This window comes from Raphanus sativus, chromosome 4 (assembly GCF_000801105.2).
Source record: "Raphanus sativus cultivar WK10039 chromosome 4, ASM80110v3, whole genome shotgun sequence".
Lineage (NCBI taxonomy): Eukaryota > Viridiplantae > Streptophyta > Magnoliopsida > Brassicales > Brassicaceae > Raphanus > Raphanus sativus.
Genome location: NC_079514.1, coordinates 18,140,744 through 18,160,240, shown reverse-complemented (window position 1 = coordinate 18,160,240; position 19,497 = coordinate 18,140,744). Strand labels below are relative to the sequence as shown.

Sequence of the window (19,497 nt, the reverse complement as noted above, 5' to 3'; positions counted from 1 at the left end):
GTAGATATATATATATTTTTTTTTGTAAATATTACCTTTGTCCTTTCACTTGTAAATATTTACGTTTGTCCTTTCACTTGTTTTCCTTAGTGGGGCATTTGGCATTTGTAACTGTGTGCTCGCTTGGTGAATTGTCATTCTATATTTCTTAATCCTCTATACATTACTCACTCCGTTTCGAATTATTTGTCATTTTAGAGTAGAATTTTTCGTTTTAAAATAAGTGTCGTTTTCGGTTTTCTATGCAAAATTTATTGAAAATATTCCCTACTCTATTTTTCTATTGATTGATATATGGTTAGATGTATTGGTAATAGTGTTTTTATTTTGAAAATATGTAAAATTAAATATTTTCTTAATTTGTGTGCATAAACTAGAACGACAAGTAATATGAAACTGAGGGAGTATTTACTAAGTAATTTGCTTACATGTTATCACCACAAACATTCTAGCAAAAAATAAAAATGACATGATTCACTTATAAGATGACATGAATCCTACATAATTATAACATGGCTTAACACATTTATTACACAAAATTCAATTAAAGAAATTCAAATATAAAATTTTAAGTATATAAATATTACCATATTAAAATATTGAGAATATAATTATTACCATAGTCAAAAATATAAAAAATAATAATTTAAATTCGACATGGAGCTAATATTAAACTTACATTTTGAACAAATTAATTAAAAATCAACTAAATTTATTTATTATTTGTAGTATTTTACATATATTTAATAATTATAATTAAAATCTATCTAACTATGGTAAAATTATAAGAAATTATTTCATTCTTAAATTATTTATCTAATATCTAAATTATTTTATATACGTAAATAAAACAAGTGCTCTATATTCTAGCATTTATAATGTTTTAAATCTTGTAAATAAAATTTTTTGCAATGTGGTTTACAATTTCAAAAATTAATCTATCTTGACAAAAATATATTTTAAAGAAAAATATTATTTTTTAAAAGTTTATTTCCATATTCTTTTAAAAATATAGTATTGCAGTTAAATATTAGTATGTGATATTAAGATTATATTTTATAGTAACATGGATAATTCTTCTTTTTTTACAACAAAAGAAACTAAACTATCATATATGTTCTACCGGTTCATAGAACCAAGCCGGTGGCAAAGAATCGACATAAAACATAGCAGAAGGAGAACACTTAGAACCGCGTACAAGTTTATTCGCCACTAAATTGTGAACTCTCGAAATATGTCAGATTTTGAAGGTAGGAAAGAAATCTTATTGCGTCTGAACTCTTCTAAGTGTGTAGCAAAGCAGTAACATGGATAATTCATTTTAGATATTTTGGCAAACTTTTAAAATATTATAATAATCCAAATTATTATATTAAAGATAAACATTGTATAAATATTTATTTTAGTTAATTTTTAAAACACCAAAACATAGACGAATATAATACAAAAACATTTTGTATATATTAAAATTATATTTAAATATATTGCCGAACGTAAATATAAGGTTATTTAAGCTTCTAAATTAGTAAATCCATTAAAAGTTAGTTTTAATTTTAGTTTAAATTTTTTTAAAAATATTTTTGCACATAGTGCAGAAAATCACCTAGTTATTAATATTTTCTATTTTCTTAACGTGCATGATTTATTTTCGTAATTTGATATTTTGACTACAATGACAGCTTTTTGATATATTAATACTATTAAAATTGGATCATAACGTTGATAAAAAGTTATGTTCAACTTATTTTATAAATTTATTTAAATGATTATCTAAATATATCTTGTAATCACATTTAGTTATATATAAATATGATTACAAAGAAAAAACACAAATAATTACAAAAAAATATAAGCATAAAAATTAAAAAATTTAAATAAGTTTTTTTTTTGACATAAAAATCTTAAAATAAATTTAAAACAAAAAATATATATCCCCTTTCAAATGACGAATCAAGAATCTAGTAACCAACATAAAATCACAGTATCTGAAAGACAACTAAATTTATATTTTAAATTTTTTATTTGAATGCTATTTTTAGTTAGTTCTACTTATCTCTGTCTTGATTCGATCACTTGAATATATATATATGTATATGTATATCCATCAAGACCCAAGTAACCCCTAAAGCAAATTTTTACAATACAACGAATTTTATGTATAACTAGGGTTGGTCCGCTATACGGGCGGGTGTTGAATACACAATAAAAATGATTTTATATAAAAATATATTTTAATTTTATAAAGCATTTTAAAATATTCTAAAATTAAAATGACAGTAAAATAACAAATAAAAATATAATTCTGAGATCATTTTGATATTTTAAGATTTTCTGTTTGAGCTTAAATGAGGTAACATTCACTGTCTTCTGTTTTATAAAAATGATCCAACTGCTCGTATCTTCTGGTAGATCCGGTTTGATCTTCATCCTAACTTGTCATTGTCATGTAAAATATTAGAATTTTGTTGGCTGTTTTTGGCTGTGTTAGATTTTGCATTTGAAAGTTATTTGTTTGGTTAGGATGGAGCTTTATATCTTTGAAATGTTTTACGTAAGGAGTTGATTGGTGGAGGTTTTGATGCTTGTAGGCTGGAGGTTAAGATGCTTGTATACCTGTGGGCTGTGGGTTTTGTGCTGCCTCATCGAGAATTCTCGATGCCATTAAGTTACGGACATCTTCTCTGGAAAACTTTGCAAGCTCAGTGATTATGTTGACCTGTATATATTTTGGTAGAAACTCTCTGTGGGATATCTCATGAGGCTCCCGCATCATTTTCAATTTGAATTTGAAAAGAGAGGCCGTAATGGTGTGGGCTTAGATGAATAGGTTTTATAAAGGGGGGTTTGAACATACATGCCTTATAACCTTGTATGCATTAAATTTGGAGATTAGGAAATATATTCTAGTCAACATATTTTAAAGAATTGATAATTTGGCATATTCATTGATTGTCAGATATTAGTACGTGTGGGTTTGATTTTATGACGTGGGGAAGTTTAAATCTTAAGGTTTATTCATGTGTTTGACTTAATGGAATTAGTGTGTCAGTCTTTTTGTGACTATGGCTTATATTACTTGAAAATATTGTGTCCTCCAGGTTGGTGCCAAGATCATACAATGGTTGATGATGGGTGTTTTGGTGGTGAGTTTTTAGTTTTGACGACCATAAGGTTTGTTATGGAAAGTGAGCAAGCTAGGTACTCGCAATCTTGCTTGTTATCTGCTAAATAACAAAAAAAAATAGATGTGTAGGAAGAAGCTAGAGAGATAGGAAAAATGAGGTTTGATAAAGAAATTTGCTGAGAGAGAAACTTGTAACATCCCTATCCCGGGCCTATTTTTGTTTTAGTGAGAATGAGCTTCTCTATGGCCCGTTTGTGAAAAACCTAGGGTTCTCTACAGTTTCTTATAAATAGAACTGCAGCCCCCTTCTCTTCTCCCCATCAGAAACAGAAGCGAAGCTCTGCAGAGATTCCCGGAGAACTGAAAACCCTAGCCGTCAAGCTCTCTTCCCTGCGCCGCCGTCTTTCTCTCTCTCTTCTCTCCTCTCCTCCCCTCTCTCCCGTGCGTCTCTCTCCTTCTTCTATCTCCTCTCCACGCGCCGCCTCCCTTTCTCTCTCCTCGCCGTCCGCTTCTCTCTCCTCGCCGGCGCCGGTGGTTGTGGTGGTGGTGGTGGTGGTTGTGTAGCTGATCAGTGGGGTGGTTCAGATCTCATCTTCTCTCGCTTCCTGTGTTCATATCTAGGTTAAGGTGAGGTGTCTTGAACCCATCTTGCTCCCTTGATCTTTATACTGCCTATGTGGATCTAGGATTGATTAGATCTTGTGTGAAAGTTAGGGTGTTAGTTCATGATGGATCTAGGTTGTTAGATGCATGAACCATGTTGCATAAGAACTCTCATACTGTTTAAAAGGGATATTAATGGACTGCCTTGTGTTGATGTGGCTAATATATGATGATTGCTTATGTGTTGTTTGGTCCCATGTGATGATTGAGATTTCTCTTAGCATCTTGTTTAATGGTTGTTCATATTACTCTTGTGCTAAGTGACTGGTGTGTGGCACCGATAACGGGTGGCGTCTTGAAGTAAGAGTCTAAGTGTAAGTGATGAGAATGTGAAAGTGGAAGTATAAGTACGAGTAAGAATGTGAATGTGGAAGTGGAAGTGTCAATGAAACTTGATTGTAGTCCTGCTTGGACCACCGAGAACGGGTGGGCGTCTAGAGTCTAGGACCCGTGGGACAGTAGCCTAACAAGAGGTAACCACGGGAAGTGTTGTGATGTGAAAGGAACCGCGCAAGGGCGGGATATAAATAAGCAAGTGTAGTGGCACCATAGAATCGAGTCAAGCCGAAAAGTGGCTGTGTAAGGCTATGAATGGCCGGGGGGCAGACAGAGCCAGTGGGCCAACGTGCTGCAATCCGGGTAGCCTCTAGGAAGCTGGGCGGGTACGGATGCTCAAAAGAGGCGCCGCCCAGGATAGACCGGAACGCGTAGGGACATCCGTAAACGGTCATAGGTCCTTTCCTTGAAATTGAGTCGGTTGTGTTTGTCGAGTCGGTCTTATCTATTATTAATTGTTGTGTAGCAGTGACTGAGTTTAATGTATTGACTGATCGCTAGGTTGCTAGAAATGATGTTGTATGAAATGATTTATGATGCATTGTTTGTTTGTGGTGGCTGGTCAGTCCTGGTTCCCGCATAGAGTAATGTAGAGTGTCTTACGGGCAGGCTGGTCGAGAGTCACTTCACTGAGTAACCCAATACTCAGACCCTCCCTTTCCTTTTCCCTGTGCGCAGGACTGTAAGTAGAAGTGTGTGGATACGGGTGGATTGGAATTTCAAAGAAAGCAATGCGATCGTCAACTCTTGGGACCAGTAACTGACACGGCGGGTTGCCTATAAGGATATACGCGTGTCTATAGCACCCTTTCGATAACCCCAGTCGATCCCCGGGGGATAGGGATGCTACAACTGGTATCAGAGCGGGGGTTAAGACCCCTTAGTGCTATCCTAGGGGGTCGGCATTTCCAAAGTTTTCAAAAATCACGTTTTAAAAAAAAAAAAAGTTTGCGGAAGTTTTGATGTTTGAGAAAGTTGTGTGATGTTTTCAAAACCCACCCATTATCTATGCTTCTATTATGGTTCTTATCGGATCTTTACTTGCAGGATGTCTTCGCCAGCCACTGGTGACCATGGTGACAGCCGTGAGTGTAGTGGACCAGAAAAGCCGGGCCAGTTCGACATCCGGACTCCGCGCATCGTAGCGGGAAGAGTGGTACCTAGGTGGGGGCCTTCATTGCCGACGTTCGAGCGCCGGACTATGCAGTGTGAATGAGTGGAGGATCTGATGCGTGGGGATATTCGGTATGCTCGAGCATCGACTGAGTACCAGTCGGAGGAAATTTTGGGTAAGCGAGGACGGGGTCGGCCAAGGAAAGAAAAACCAGTGTCAGATATGGAGTGGGTTCCCGAGCCGCTTGTTGAGGAGCCTTTAAGAAGAAGCGGGGACGTCCGCGCAAGCTCTCAGCCCCGAGGAGAGACGCCTTCGAAGAAAGTCAAGAACCTGGTAGTTGCGATGTACCAGTCCAGATGGAAAAGAAACCACACACTGTAAGGAATTACCTGAATGAGTTCATGGATACGGCCAAGATGTGCAAGTCGAAGCCAGCCGAGGAGTGGTGCCAGTTGTTCATGGCAAGGCTACGCAAGGACATTCAGGACGAGCTTGAGGGTGCCATGGCCCCGTTGGAATTCACACTAGTAAAAATGGTAGCAGGGCAAGCAATAGCCGCAGAGGAGTGCTTCGCAAGGATGGGCAAAGAGGACCAAGATGCACGCTTCTTCGAGTCAGATGAGGACGCGGAGACGGACGACGACCCGGTGCCTGCGGCTAGGAGTGCCAGTGCGGTTGGTCATGGATCCGAGGCCGACCGTGCTTCTCCACATCATGGTGGCTAGCTGAGGCCATTTGATCATTTCGTAGGAGTAGGACTCGCGCTTTTGTTTGATTGAGTTATTTATTACTGTTGGCTTTGGTGTTTTCCATTTCTATGGGCATTCCGTGTTTGTACAGATGCCTTGAGCTTTCCTAAACTATTGTAGTCCTACTCCATTCCATTTATTGAATTCGTTCGTTGGTTTTAAAAGAGTGTTAGCAAGGTATTTGTGTCTGGAAGTTCCAAGGACGTTGATGGAGTTTAAGAGTGTCTTCTCGATTCAGTCAGAGGGGATTAAATCTGGGATTTGTTCGGATGTGAGAGGTTGTCTAGAAACCTTGTATGCTTGATCTAAGTGGGGGAGAACTAATGACGAAGTGAAAAAGACCTTTGAAACCACGGAGTAAGTAGTACCGCCTGAAGCGACCTAGGAGTAGTATAAAGCCGCAGCGAGTTGGTACCGAGGGATATCCTGGATTGCAGAAACCGTTGGAAGACGACAATGCTTAGTTGACCGCTTGGATAGGGGATGTTAAGAAATGGGAGTTCCACAAGTGGAATTCGGGGCCGAATTCCATTTAAGTGGGGGAGTTTGTAACATCCCTATCCCGGGCCTATTTTTGTTTTAATGAGAATGAGCTTCTCTACGGCCCGTTTGTGAAAAACCTAGGGTTCTCTGCAGTTTCTTATAAATAGAAATGCAGCCCCCTTCTCTTCTCCCCATCAGAAACAGAAGCGAAGCTCTGCAGAGATTCCCGGAGAACTGGAAAACCCTAGCCGTCAAGCTCTCTTCCCTGCACCGCCGTGTTTCTCTCTCTCTTCTCTCCTCTCCTCTCCTCTCTCCCGTGCGTCTCTCTCCTTCTTCTCTCTCCTCTCCGCGCGCCGCCTCCCTTTCTCTCTCCTCGCCGTCCGCTTCTCTCTCCTCGCCGGCGCCGGTGGTGGTGGTGGTGGTTGTGGTGGTGGTGGTGGTTGTTGTGTAGCTGATCAGTGGGGTGGTTCAGATCTCATCTTCTCTCGCTTCCTGTGTTCAGATCTAGGTTAAGGTGAGGTGTCTTGAACCCATCTTGCTCCCTTGATCTTTATACTGCCTATGTGGATCTAGGATTGATTAGATCTTGTGTGAAAGTTAGGATGTTAGTTCATGATGGATCTAGGTTGTTAGATGCATAAAACATGTTGCATAAGAACTCTCATACTGTTTAAAAGGGACATTAATGGACTGCCTTGTGTTGATGTGGCTAATATATGATGATTGCTTATGTGTTGTTTGGTCCCATGTGATGATTGAGATTTCTCTTAGCATCTTGTTTAATGGTTGTTCATATTACTCTTGTGCTAAGTGACTGGTGTGTGGCACCGATAACGGGTGGCGTCTTGAAGTAAGAGTCTAAGTGTAAGTGATGAGAATGTGAAAGTGGAAGTATAAGTATGAGTAAGAATGTGAATGTGGAAGTGGAAGTGTCAATGAAACTTGATTGTAGTCCTGCTTGGACCATCGAGAACGGGTGGGCGTCTAGAGTCTAGGACCCGTGGGACAGTAGCCTAACAAGAGGTACCCACGGGAAGTGTTGTGATGTGAAAGGAACCGCGCGAGGGCGGGATATAAATAAACAAGTGTAGTGGCGCCTTAGGATCGAGTCAAGCTGAAAAGTGGCTGTGTAAGGCTATGAATGGCCAGGCGGCAGACAGAGGCAGTGGGCCAACGTGCTGCAATCCGGGTAGCCTCTAGGAAGCTGGGCGGGTACGGATGCTCGAAAGAGGTGCCGCCCAGGATAGACCGGAACGCGTAGGGACATCCGTAAACGGTCATAGGTCCTTTCCTTGAAGTTGAGTCGGTTGTGTTTGTCGAGTCGGTCTTATCTATTATTAATTGTTGTGTAGCAGTGACTGAGTTTAATGTATTGACTGATCGCTAGGTTGCTAAAAATGATGTTGTATGGAATGATTTATGATGCATTGCTTGTTTGTGGTGGCTGGTCAGTCCTGGTTCCCGCATAGAGTAATGTAGAGTGTCTTGCGGGCAGGCTGGTCGAGAGTCACTTCACTGAGTAACCCAATACTCAGATCCTCCCTTTCCTTTTCCATGTGCGCATGACTGTAAGTAGAAGTGTGTGGATACGGGTGGATCGGAATTTCAAAGAAAGCAATGCGATCGTCGACTCTTGGGACCAGTAACTGACACGGCGGGTTGCCTATAAGGGTATACGCGTGTTTATAGCACCCTTTCGATAACCCCAGTCGATCCCCGGGGGATAGGGATGCTACAAAACTGATCCCAAGCATGTGATCTCGAGGGTCCAGGCCCCTCGTTGATATCCTCCTTAACCAATAGACAATTTTTTAATCTCAAATATCCTCCTTAACTAATTGATGATCTTATGTGTTAAGATGGACACGTACCAGCAGGTGTCCAGCAAAAACAGGTTCGTCAGTTTCATCGGAAACAGTCATCTCCACACGACACCTAGAGATCACCAACAATGTTAGTATTATTGCATGCCAAGCACGTCAACAATGATAAACCTCTATGAAGCTTCTCTGAACACTTTGAGAAAGAGATGTAGCACCATCCTTTTTCTGGCTTGAAACGGTCACCTTCCAGTGCAAATAAATTTAATGGACTGCAGGTATAAATTATTGCAATCAGAAACAGAGTTAAGAAAATTGCCGGAAACAAACATATTATAGTTTGAAACTGTACCTAAGGCTGAGCAGTGATGATAAACTGGTTAAGCTCCGCTATTTTCATAGGCTTAACCTTTGCAAAGCCCCTCAACAAAGAAGCTGCTGATGTGGTCCCAGTATCATTTGTGAAGTAACTGTAGTAGTAGTGAGTGTCCCGTAAGAGTGTGTGAGATAAGTCATGTAGCAGTACGTTTGTAGATGTAATCAAACAGTAATTTTTAAATGCTTACTTGTAAAAATACTCTCTCCTGCATCAGTCTCCTTGTCATAGTGAGTTCTTGATGTGGCATTCAGAAAAATCGTCCTGGAGATGGGGTGTCACTCTTTGCCAAAGCACTATGGTGGACATCATTTTACGAAAACATAATCGGGGTTCACAACAGTGTGAAATACCTCCCACAATCTCGGGACTATAGTTTGTTGCAACAAAATTCGTGGATCCACCCTAAAGCTTTCAAGTTTTGTGAAACCACACAACTTGATAGTGGAACACACTCAAGGTGAGAGACGCGTCACTACAAAGAAAAAAATGTGGACCAAAACCTCAATGAGTTTGTCTAAGAAAGTGGTGTTGTCAATTATAAAGGTGTAGAAACCTATATAAGAAAGGAATAGATACCTATCTATTTTTATGGTTGCCATAACATGGTCTTTGTCTTTTGGAGGATCACTAACAATTCATAGAACTATTAAAAGACATTATAATGTATCAGCTAGTAGGTGTAACAATATATTCGACTATGTTACCAGTTATCCGTTTAGTACACTTGAAAAGTGGAAGCAAACATAGAATCTTTGAAGGAGCCTCTTTATACTGAACCAAACAGCTCAAGTACAACAAAAACAGCTGTGAAAGTCCGCAACATTCCATTAGGCTCAAATAATCTAAAGCTTAACCATTGCGAACAGGATTTCCGGTAGATTCAGTGGCTGTTACTGGGTTGCCTACAATGATGACATGAGTAATGGATCCACCGTTGTTGACAGGAGCACCTCTTTAAAGACCTTCAGAAGTATCTCTATATACAGCTCCAGCTCCTGGAACATCACTGCCAGTGTTGTCATCACCTCCCTGTACAGGAGGTAAGGGTATACATAAGACAATATTGTGTGGAGTGATTAAAGGTATATAAACAGAGAGATCACCTGCTCTGCAAAATCAGGAAAGGGGAACGCTGGTTGCTATCAAGAATGTGGGATATGGTGAATGACTGAATCTTTTATAAGAAATAAAATCTTCAAAGCTTCTGCTGGAATGTTAAGGCCATCCCCACTATATCTCTGCGGCATTGTTGGAGAGAAATGTGCATACTCCATTTTCCAACGCCCTATTAGTCAATCACAAATAACTAAAGAGTCCTTCAAGTTTATTAAGCTACACACAAATTAATAACAGAAGCCAATTGATGGATGTTACCATGGCTTTTGACACTCCTGAAGCAGGAACATTGGTCAGCTTGTTCATCTCAGCATCAAAAGCCACTAACAGAGAAGACTCAGATGCATCTGATACTGCCATATACACCCAATACTTATCACCAAAGAGAGATGACTGGTTAGGTGTTAGGGTTAATCTGGTTGGAACCCGGTTAACATTCACGGTGGCTAACATAATAGTCGCCTGAAACAGAATTGAAAAGTATCAAAATCAAGAAACGGCTCAATGAAAATTCGTATAGAACAGCTTGGTAATGTTCACGGTAGGTCATGGGAAAATTGACATCACTATTATCAGAAGTTTAAGAACAGACTTACCTTTGAATCAAGTAAGAGCATATCAACCGACATGAGTTCACACAACGCCTGACATTCCTCAGTTGTGGAAGAACATCTACCGAACTTCAAATCAAAAAGAAAAACTTTGGAGTTAACCATTTCTCAGAAAATAAGCTTACTTCTTTGTTTGAACAAATCGAGAAGATGGTTCTGAGAGGAAGAATGCTAACCTTTTTATACTTGGAGATACACAGCATCGCTGAAGAAAAGCTCGCATTCAAGGCTACATTGTGGCTGATTGAATTAATAAAGGATTTAACACGAAAAATCTGCAATTCAGAGCGTTTGGGTGATGAAGATGAAGATCAGAAGTCGCGATAGAGCATAGAGCGGAGATGAATTTTTTTTATCAAACGTGATCCTCGAAGTAATGGGCCGAGATTAACAAATGATAGGCCCAAATGCAAGCACAGACCATCACCCTTCGTTTCATTAAACACGACACGTGTCACGTCTGTAGAGCTCGACTTTGTGACATGTATGCTGAGGTGGCTTCACCATGAGTGAGTAATCTGTGTTTTATATAAATAGAAGACTAGTGGTTTACCTCCGCGATACGCGCGGAGCCTATTTTAGTTTTCAAATGTTAACTACTCCTTCCGCACCACAATAAATCTTTTAAAAGTATTTACATATCGATTAAAAAGTTACAAATTTTATTCAATTTTCTCGTTTGCCTAAAAATAACAATAATTACATTTAACTCAAGCAATAATAAATCATACTGCATAATATAAATAATAAAAAACATCAATTAAATTTAATTTTTATGTAAAAACTTGAAAATATCACTTAAAATGAAATAAAAATAGTTTCTTAAAAGACCACTTAAAGTGATACGGAAGGAGTATATGATTATTCTTTTGGATGTTGTATTCTGAATTGTATGCTTATATGTATACATGAATGCTTTGTATTCATGGTATGCGTAACAGAAAGTTTTCATATTTTTAGATTAAAATTATTGAGTTGTAATGTTGATATGATCATCTATTGCGATGTTTAAATTTTGTTGCGGTTTGTGTGTTTAATTTAAGTGATATTAGTGCTTAACCATTTTTTGGAAATAGAAAATAATGGCGCAAAGAATAACATATATAAAAACATATATAACTACACATATTGTATATTTATGTATATTTTCTTAACAAAAAAACTATACATTTTTCAGATAGATGTTTAATCTAGTTTTTCTATTATTTATATTGTATATTTACTTATTATTTAGTTTTTCTCATATCGTATAATTTTTTATTCTACTTTTCTTGCTGTTATATATATTTTGTCATAAACGTTTTTGCTTTTATATCAAATTGTAATATTAATGTAATATTTCTATTCTTTATATTGTATATCCACTTATTATTTATTTTACTATATATTTATAAGTATATCTTTAGTTTAGTTTATCCAAATCTTATATTGTATATTTACTCATTTTTATAATGTATATTTATTCAAATTTTCTTTCTTTTATATCAAATGGCAATATTACGATTCATTTTCAATGTAATATTTAAATTTCTTATATTGTATATTCACTTATTATTTATTTTGCTATACATTTTCAGATAGATGTTTAATGTAGTTTTTTATTTCTTATATTGTATATATACTTATTATTTATTTTATCTTATATTGTATATTTATTTTTCTATACATTTTTCAGATATATGTTTAATTTAGTTTTTCCATTTTATATTGTATATATACTTATTGTATATTTTTCTCATTTTGTGTATTTATCTATTTATTCTAAATTTCTTGCTTTTATATCAAATTATAATATTACTACATATGTTTAATGTAATATTTTTTATCTCTTATATAGTATATTTACTTATTATTTTATTTTTCTTATATTTTATATTCACTTATTCTAATAGTACGATAGATGATTAATGTAATATTTCTATTTCTTATATTTTATATTTACTTATTATTGTTTTTTTCTACATTGTATATTTACTTATAAAAATAATTGGAACTAATAAAAATGTAAAACTATTTCTATTCTTATATTGTATATTTCCTTTTATTTTATATTTACTTATTCTATTTTTTTTTGTTTTTTATATCAAATGTAAATATTAAGTAGCTTGTAGTGTAATATTTCTATTTATTATATTTTTACTTATTATTAATTTTGTTCTAATATTATGATAGATGTTTAATGTAACAATTTTTTTTCTTATATTTAATATTAAATTATTATTTATTTTACTATACACTTTCATATTGTATATTACTTTTTTCTTATATTTTAGATTTACTTATTCTACTTTTGTTATCAAACGATAATATTACGTTAGATGTCTAATGTAATATTTATATTTCTTATATTTTTATGTTTACTGATTGTTAGTTGTTCTTATATTGTATATTTACTTATCCTAATATTATGATAGATGTTTATTATAATATTTTCATTTCTTATATTGTATATTTACTTATTCCAATACTACGATAGATGTTTAATATAATATTTTTATTTCTTATATTGTATATTAACTTATTATTAATTTTACTATACATGGATGTTTTTTGTTTTTTTCGTATCGTAATTTTATATTTACTTATTGTTTATGTTTTATATTTTATATTTACTTATTCTAATTTTTTTATTTTATATCAAATGATAATATTATGATATATATTTAATGTAATATTTATATTTCTTATATTGTATGATTGTTTTGGTTATATTTTTATTTACTTATAAAAAATTTTGGACATAATAAAATGTAAAGTTATATATTTTCAAATAGATGTTTAAGTTAGTTTTTCTGTTTCTTATATTTTTTATTTTCTTATTACGTTTTACTTATATTTACGTATTCTAATTTTTATGTTTATATATCAAATTTTAATATTACGATAGATATTTATGTAATATTTCTATTTTTTATATCGTATATTTATTTAATATTATTTTATTATACATTTTAAGATAAATTTGTAATGTAGTTTTCCTATTTCTTATATTGTATATTTACCTATGATTTATTTTGTTTATATTTTATATTTACCTATTCTAATATTATATTAGATTTTTAGTGTAATATTTTATTTCTCATATTGTATATTTACTTATTATTTATTTTACCACACATTTTTCAGATAGATGTTTAGTTTAATTTTTTATTTCATATATTGTATATTTATTCATTCTAATTTTTTATATCAAATGATAATACTAAGATAGATGTTTAATGTAATATTTCTATTTCTATTTCTTTTATTGTATATTTACTTATTATTTATTTTTCTTTATATTTTATATTTTACTTTTATTTAATTATTTTTTTTTGATAATAATGCCATGTCGCATCTTTTGGAAAAACAAATTTTAACTGATGTGGATGCTCCAAATTTTATATTTACTTATTCTAATATTATAATAGTTTTAATGTTATATTTTATTTACTATACATTTTTAGATAGATGTTTAATTTTTTTTATATTGTATATTTACTTATTTCTGTTTTATATTTACTTATTCAATTTTTTTTATCAAATGATAATATTGATATTAAATGTAATATTTCTATTTCTTATATTATATATTGATTTATTATTTAATTTTTTTTATATCGTATATTTACTTTTTATTTTTTATTTTTACTTTTTAGTACTAATGCCTTGTGTCATATTCCGGAAGAAGTTTTTTCGCTGATGTAGACGCTCCCTAGAACCTCAGAAACAAACTTTTATTAGTATAGATTATTGTTTCCAGATTTCCACTGACAGTTTCTTGATTTGCAGAAGACAGTTTTGATGGATAGGAAACTAATATATAACCAAACCCTCAAGAATCACATAAGAAAGCAATACATGCCCAATTTCATTATTCTATTAGCACAAACTACATAATATGTCTAAAGGTAAATCATTTCTCCGAACCAGTTTGAATCTCCCAATAACTAGCAGCTCTGTTGTTGAAGATATTGAAAAGACAGGCACAAGCTTGTCTTGAAGATGGTCTCCCGAGAGGATAAGATTTTGTGCACTGAAACGCTATTTCAAGAACCTGATAAGCTGCTGCTTCTTCGCAAGGCAAAAGCGGTTTAAAGCTCTGAACCAATCAGCTCCTCCCTCGCTCTAGAACCAGGTGGCATCTCAAGACACGTCTGTACCCATCTAACCATATTGGTCTCTTCATCAAACATTTCATCTGTTGGCATTTTACCAGTCACTATCTCCATCAACACTATCCCCATACTGTACACATCACTCTTCTCAGACGCCTTCAACGAGTAAGCATACTCTGTGTAAAAAAGAAAACATCAACTTTAACAGTGGAAAACCATATCAAGAAACTCCAGAAAGATATAAACCTGGTGCAATGTAGCCATAAGAGCCAGCAAACAAACTATGTGATTCTGTGTTGGTGTCATCACTCTCAGTTAAGATCTTTGCGAGTCCAAAATCTCCCAAATGTGCTTCCATGTTGGAGTCAAGAAGCACATTACTGGTTTTGATATCGCGGTGAAGTATAGGAGGTGCACAATCAAAATGTAGATACTCTACTCCTTGAGCCAACCCAACTGCTATTTTCAATCTTGTTTCCCAATCAAGAACCTGCTTCTTCTTCTCGTGAAGCCAGTCCCAAACACGTCCATTCTCCATGTACTCATAAATCAACAGGTTCAAACCTTCTGCTTTGCTAGTGCAGTAACCCATCAGCTTAACCAAATGTCTGTGTCTGATTGTTCCAAGTGTCTTCACTTCTCTGTTAAAGCTCTTGTTTGACAACAAATCATCTTTCCAGAGAATCTTCTTCACAGCAATCGTCTCACCCTTCTTCAAATCCGCTTTGTATACTTTTCCTGACCCTCCTGATCCAATCATGAACTCGTCGTCAAGGTGATGCGTAGCTTCCATAATGTCATCCCACTTTATATCTGACTTTGCAGCTCCGTTCCTAAACAGAGGAGCTTGTGAAGAAGGAGAAGAGTTTGATGAGAATATGCTGTTTCCACCTTCATGGCCTTGCTTGCAGAAGAGGACAACCACTAGTACCATCAAAGAAATAGCTGCTACTGAAGACAAGGCAGAGATTATAACTACGGTTTTCGCACTAAGACCTTGTTGCTTAGATCCAGCTGTCTTGCAGGGACTGAGAGGGCTTCCACAGAGATCTGCATTGCCTAGAAAAGCATCTGCATGCCATTTGGTGAACGGTTTCTTTAACCTGCCTTTGAGGTTGTTGTAAGAGAGGTTGAGATATCCTAAACTCTTCATGTCCCCTATTTGACCAGGAACATCTCCGACAAGGTGGTTGTGAGACAGATCAAGAGACTCAAGCTTATGTAACATCGAAATGGTAGATGGAATGTGGCCGGTGAAGTTGTTGTAGCTGAGATCTAAAGCACTTTGAAGATCTTGTAGCTGTCCAATCTCAACAGGGATGCTTCCTGTTAACGCGTTTCTCGATAACCGAAGCTCGTAGAGCTTGCTCAGCTTGCCTATCTCTGAAGGAAGCTGACCTGAAATCTGGTTCTTTCCTAGGTTAAGTACATTGAGAGCTTCCAGGTTCCCAATCTCTTGTGGTATAGAGCCGTTAAGTGAATTACCATCAAGAGTTAGCACAAGAAGCTTTGTTAAGTTGAAAAGTTCACTAGGGAGTGAACCGGTGAACTGGTTAGAAGAAAGCTTGAGCTCACCAAGCAATGTAAAGTTTCCAAGCAATGGAGGTATAACCCCTGAAAGAAAGTTACCGCTGAGATCAATGAGTGAAAGATTCTTACACAAACCGAGCTCTACTGGTATGATTCCTGTCAGAGAGTTGCTTGAGATATCCAATAGAGACAGCTTACTGATCTTCCCAAATGTCCAAGGGATGCTTCCTGTGAACTGATTATTCCCTAACCGTAACCGCTCGAGGCTCGGAGACTTCCCAAGATCAAGAGGTATATCTCCCTCGAATCTGTTGTCCGTGAGATCAAACGAGAGGTAAGAGCTTGAACCGCACAACGGAGCGATGGAGCCATTGAGCGTGTTGTTTGAGAAATTGATCCTTGTGAGATTCTTGAGGTTGATAAGTGATCTCGGAAGGTTCCCCTGAAGAGAATTGTTGTAGAGGTGTAGCTGGTCCAAGGCGGTTAAGAAGCCGAATGAGGAAGGAATCGAACCGGTGAGGTGATTATCAGCTAAATCAAGAAGCGTCAGTTGTCGACAGTTACCTAAAGTGGCGGGAACGTTACCAGAAAACTCGTTTTCTCTCAGGTGAAGCCAAGTAAGATCTTTTAGTCTTCCTATTGAAGAAGGAATCTCTCCGCTGAAACGATTCCCATACGTATCAAACTCCTGCAGACTCGTGCAGTTCCCAATCTCAACCGGGATTTCACCGGAAAACCGGTTGTCGTAAAGTAAGAGACGCTCCAGTTTCCTGAGAAAACCGATCTCGTTTGGTAACTTCCCCTCCAAGTAATTTTGATACATACCAAACTCTTCAAGATTCGTTAGGTTAGATATCGACTGAGATAACGTGCCCTTCAAGCTATTGTTGTGAATATTCAAAACCGTGAGTTGAACGAGGTGAAACAAGGAATCGGGGATTTGACCTGTGAGCTTATTGTTCGACAAATCAAGCTCTTCTAATGACTGACATTTACTGATTTCTGCCGGAATATCGCCGGAAAGCTGAGTTTCACGCAGATCCAGTACTTTCAGATTGGTGTTGTTGGAACATATGCTCTTTGGTAATGAACCAGAGAGAGGATTGGACGCCAGAAACAAAATCTCAAGCTGGTTCATGTTCCAAAACTCTTCATGTATTCCTCCCGTGAGATTGTTGCTGGACAAATCTAGGGTTTCGAGGTTTTTCAACTCGGTTAACGTCTTTGGAATCGAACCGTGAAGTTTGTTACCCATCAAATTAAGGTACTGGAGTTGGTTCAAATCACCGAGTTGACTCGGTATCTCTCCGGAGAAGCTGTTGTTTCCCAAATAGAGGCTCTGGAGGTTTCCGAGTCGACTCAGCTCCGTCGGTAACGATCCGTTGAGGCTATTTACCGCCGTTGTGATCAAAACCAGGCTGGTACAGTTACCTAACTCGGGTGGGAACGGTCCTTCGAGGTAGTTATCTTGTAGATTCAAATACTTGATCTGAACGAGACGACCGAGTTGACTCGGTATCGGACCGGTTAGACTGCATGAGGCCAGGGCGAGCATCTCGAGATTGACGAGATTTCCTAGCGTCTCCGGGATTGATCCGACGAACTCGTTGTTTCCGAGTTTTAACGATTTGAGGTTCACGAGTGAACCGAGTTGACTCGGTATCTCGCCACTGAGTTGGTTGGTGAAGAGATGCAGAGTTTCCAACGAAGAAGAGAGGTTGGAGATTGAAGCTGGGATGGGACCCACGAGTCTGTTGGACGATAGATCGAGGTCGATTAGGTTTCTAAACCGGCCAATCGAAGGAGATATTGAACCGGTTAAGTTTAAACCGGAGAGATTTAAACCGACCACTACACGACCACCGCACTTGACGCCGGTCCAGTTGCAGAAATCGGGATCATCGGAGGTCCAACTCCTGAGAACGTTTTCGTCTTTTGGGTTTGTGACAAGAGACTTCTTCACTTCGAGAAGAGTTTGGAGATCGTTGATTTGACCCGGTTGACCCGAACCGATTGAAAAACAGAGGAAAAACAGAGCAAGAAAAGAAAGTCGCTGCATTGCTTCTTGCTTCTTCTTCTTCAGGAAAAAAAAAATGTATGAAAGTGAATGAAGATTTCTGTGGTGATTAGTAGAAGTGTGGCTGGTGTTGGAAACATAGAGAGTTTAAGACAATTGTTGGTTTTTTCGGTTGGAGTTGATAAATGAGATGATTGGTCGCAAGGACGGTGCATGGGGGACTCTCTCTCTTTCTCTCTATAGATAGATATACATATAACACGCTCCTATGTTCGATGTGTGGTGAGCTGGAGAAGTAAATGCAGATAAAGTTTTGGGTTCTGCTATAAAAGAAGGCTAAAACAACATAGTATAGCCTTTTAAAATGAAGACACGCGGGTCTCTTTTTCTATCTTCTGTCAATCTACTCGATTATTGACAGTGTGTGTGTGTGTAGTTAAAGGGAAATGAATGAAGCAATGGGAAAGAGCAGATGAAGGTCAACGAGGGTCAGATGTAAGGCATTGGAAAATGCAATTGCAAGTTTCTTTACATTTATGTTGCGACTGTGCCAGTGTCTGTTTGTGTTCTTTCTATAAATGCTCACAGTTCAGTAATAAGATGTTTTGGATTAACTGATTTTAAGTTTTATTAGTATTAGTGGAATTATGAAATGGTTTCGAAATCCCGCAAATTTTTTGTTGAATGCATAGTTCTGCAAAATAAAAAGTAAAGATTTATTAGTATTTGTTTTCAGAAAACCATTTATAAATTTGAAAAATACTAGTAGTACTTTACTATTTTTACTCCAGTTCATATAGAATATGATGGCGTGAACTTATAGTAAAAACAGTAAAATCTATTAGATGTGTTTCAATTTTTTGGTCAATGAAAATATTATAAATAGAATATACTAACCAAGGTAGTAGCTGTGTGTTTGATGTATTCATATTTAACCCTTAAATAATATCTCTGTCCATTTTTCTAAAAATTCAATTTGACGAGAGGTTGAGTTGTGTAAGTAATAAAAATGTGAAATGAGACTAGTGAGTGGTGACAATGAGATAAATAAGTTAGTAGATGGTAATGAAATAGTTTGAAAGATTGATATGGCTTTGAGCCTTTGACCATGGCCAATGGAAGAGAGTGGTTGAGATGGCTGAACATGACTTGATTTGAAGGGTTTTCTTCAAATTTTCACCTATTCTGAAGTGTGTTTAGCTCTTCATTACTCAATAAGCCCTCTAATGAAAAAGAGACCAGCTGTCTTTGAGTCTTTTTTTTGTGCACTCTTTGACTCTTTCTATATTCAGATGCTTATGTATATTGTTGGTAGGGTGGTACGGAAAATTTTAAAAATTTAAACAATTTATATATATAAAGTATTAATTGTTTTAACAATTTAAAGAATTATGTTTATATATATTAATTCATTTTTTGGAGATCTAATGCTAATGTTTCACTTTTGCCCATGATCGA

General features: G+C 36.2%; 1 protein-coding gene across 1 annotated transcript; it reads right to left on the bottom strand.

Annotated features, from left to right (window-relative positions):
- Positions 1–14,191: 14,191 nt before the first annotated feature.
- LOC108853090 (LRR receptor-like serine/threonine-protein kinase GSO2) lies at positions 14,192–18,253 on the bottom strand. The gene is given in 3 exon segments (XM_018626550.2): positions 14,192–14,470; positions 14,472–14,668; positions 14,739–18,253. Coding segments are annotated over 3 exon segments (3,720 nt in total). The 5' UTR covers positions 18,082–18,253; the 3' UTR covers positions 14,192–14,290.
- Positions 18,254–19,497: the final 1,244 nt, after the last annotated feature.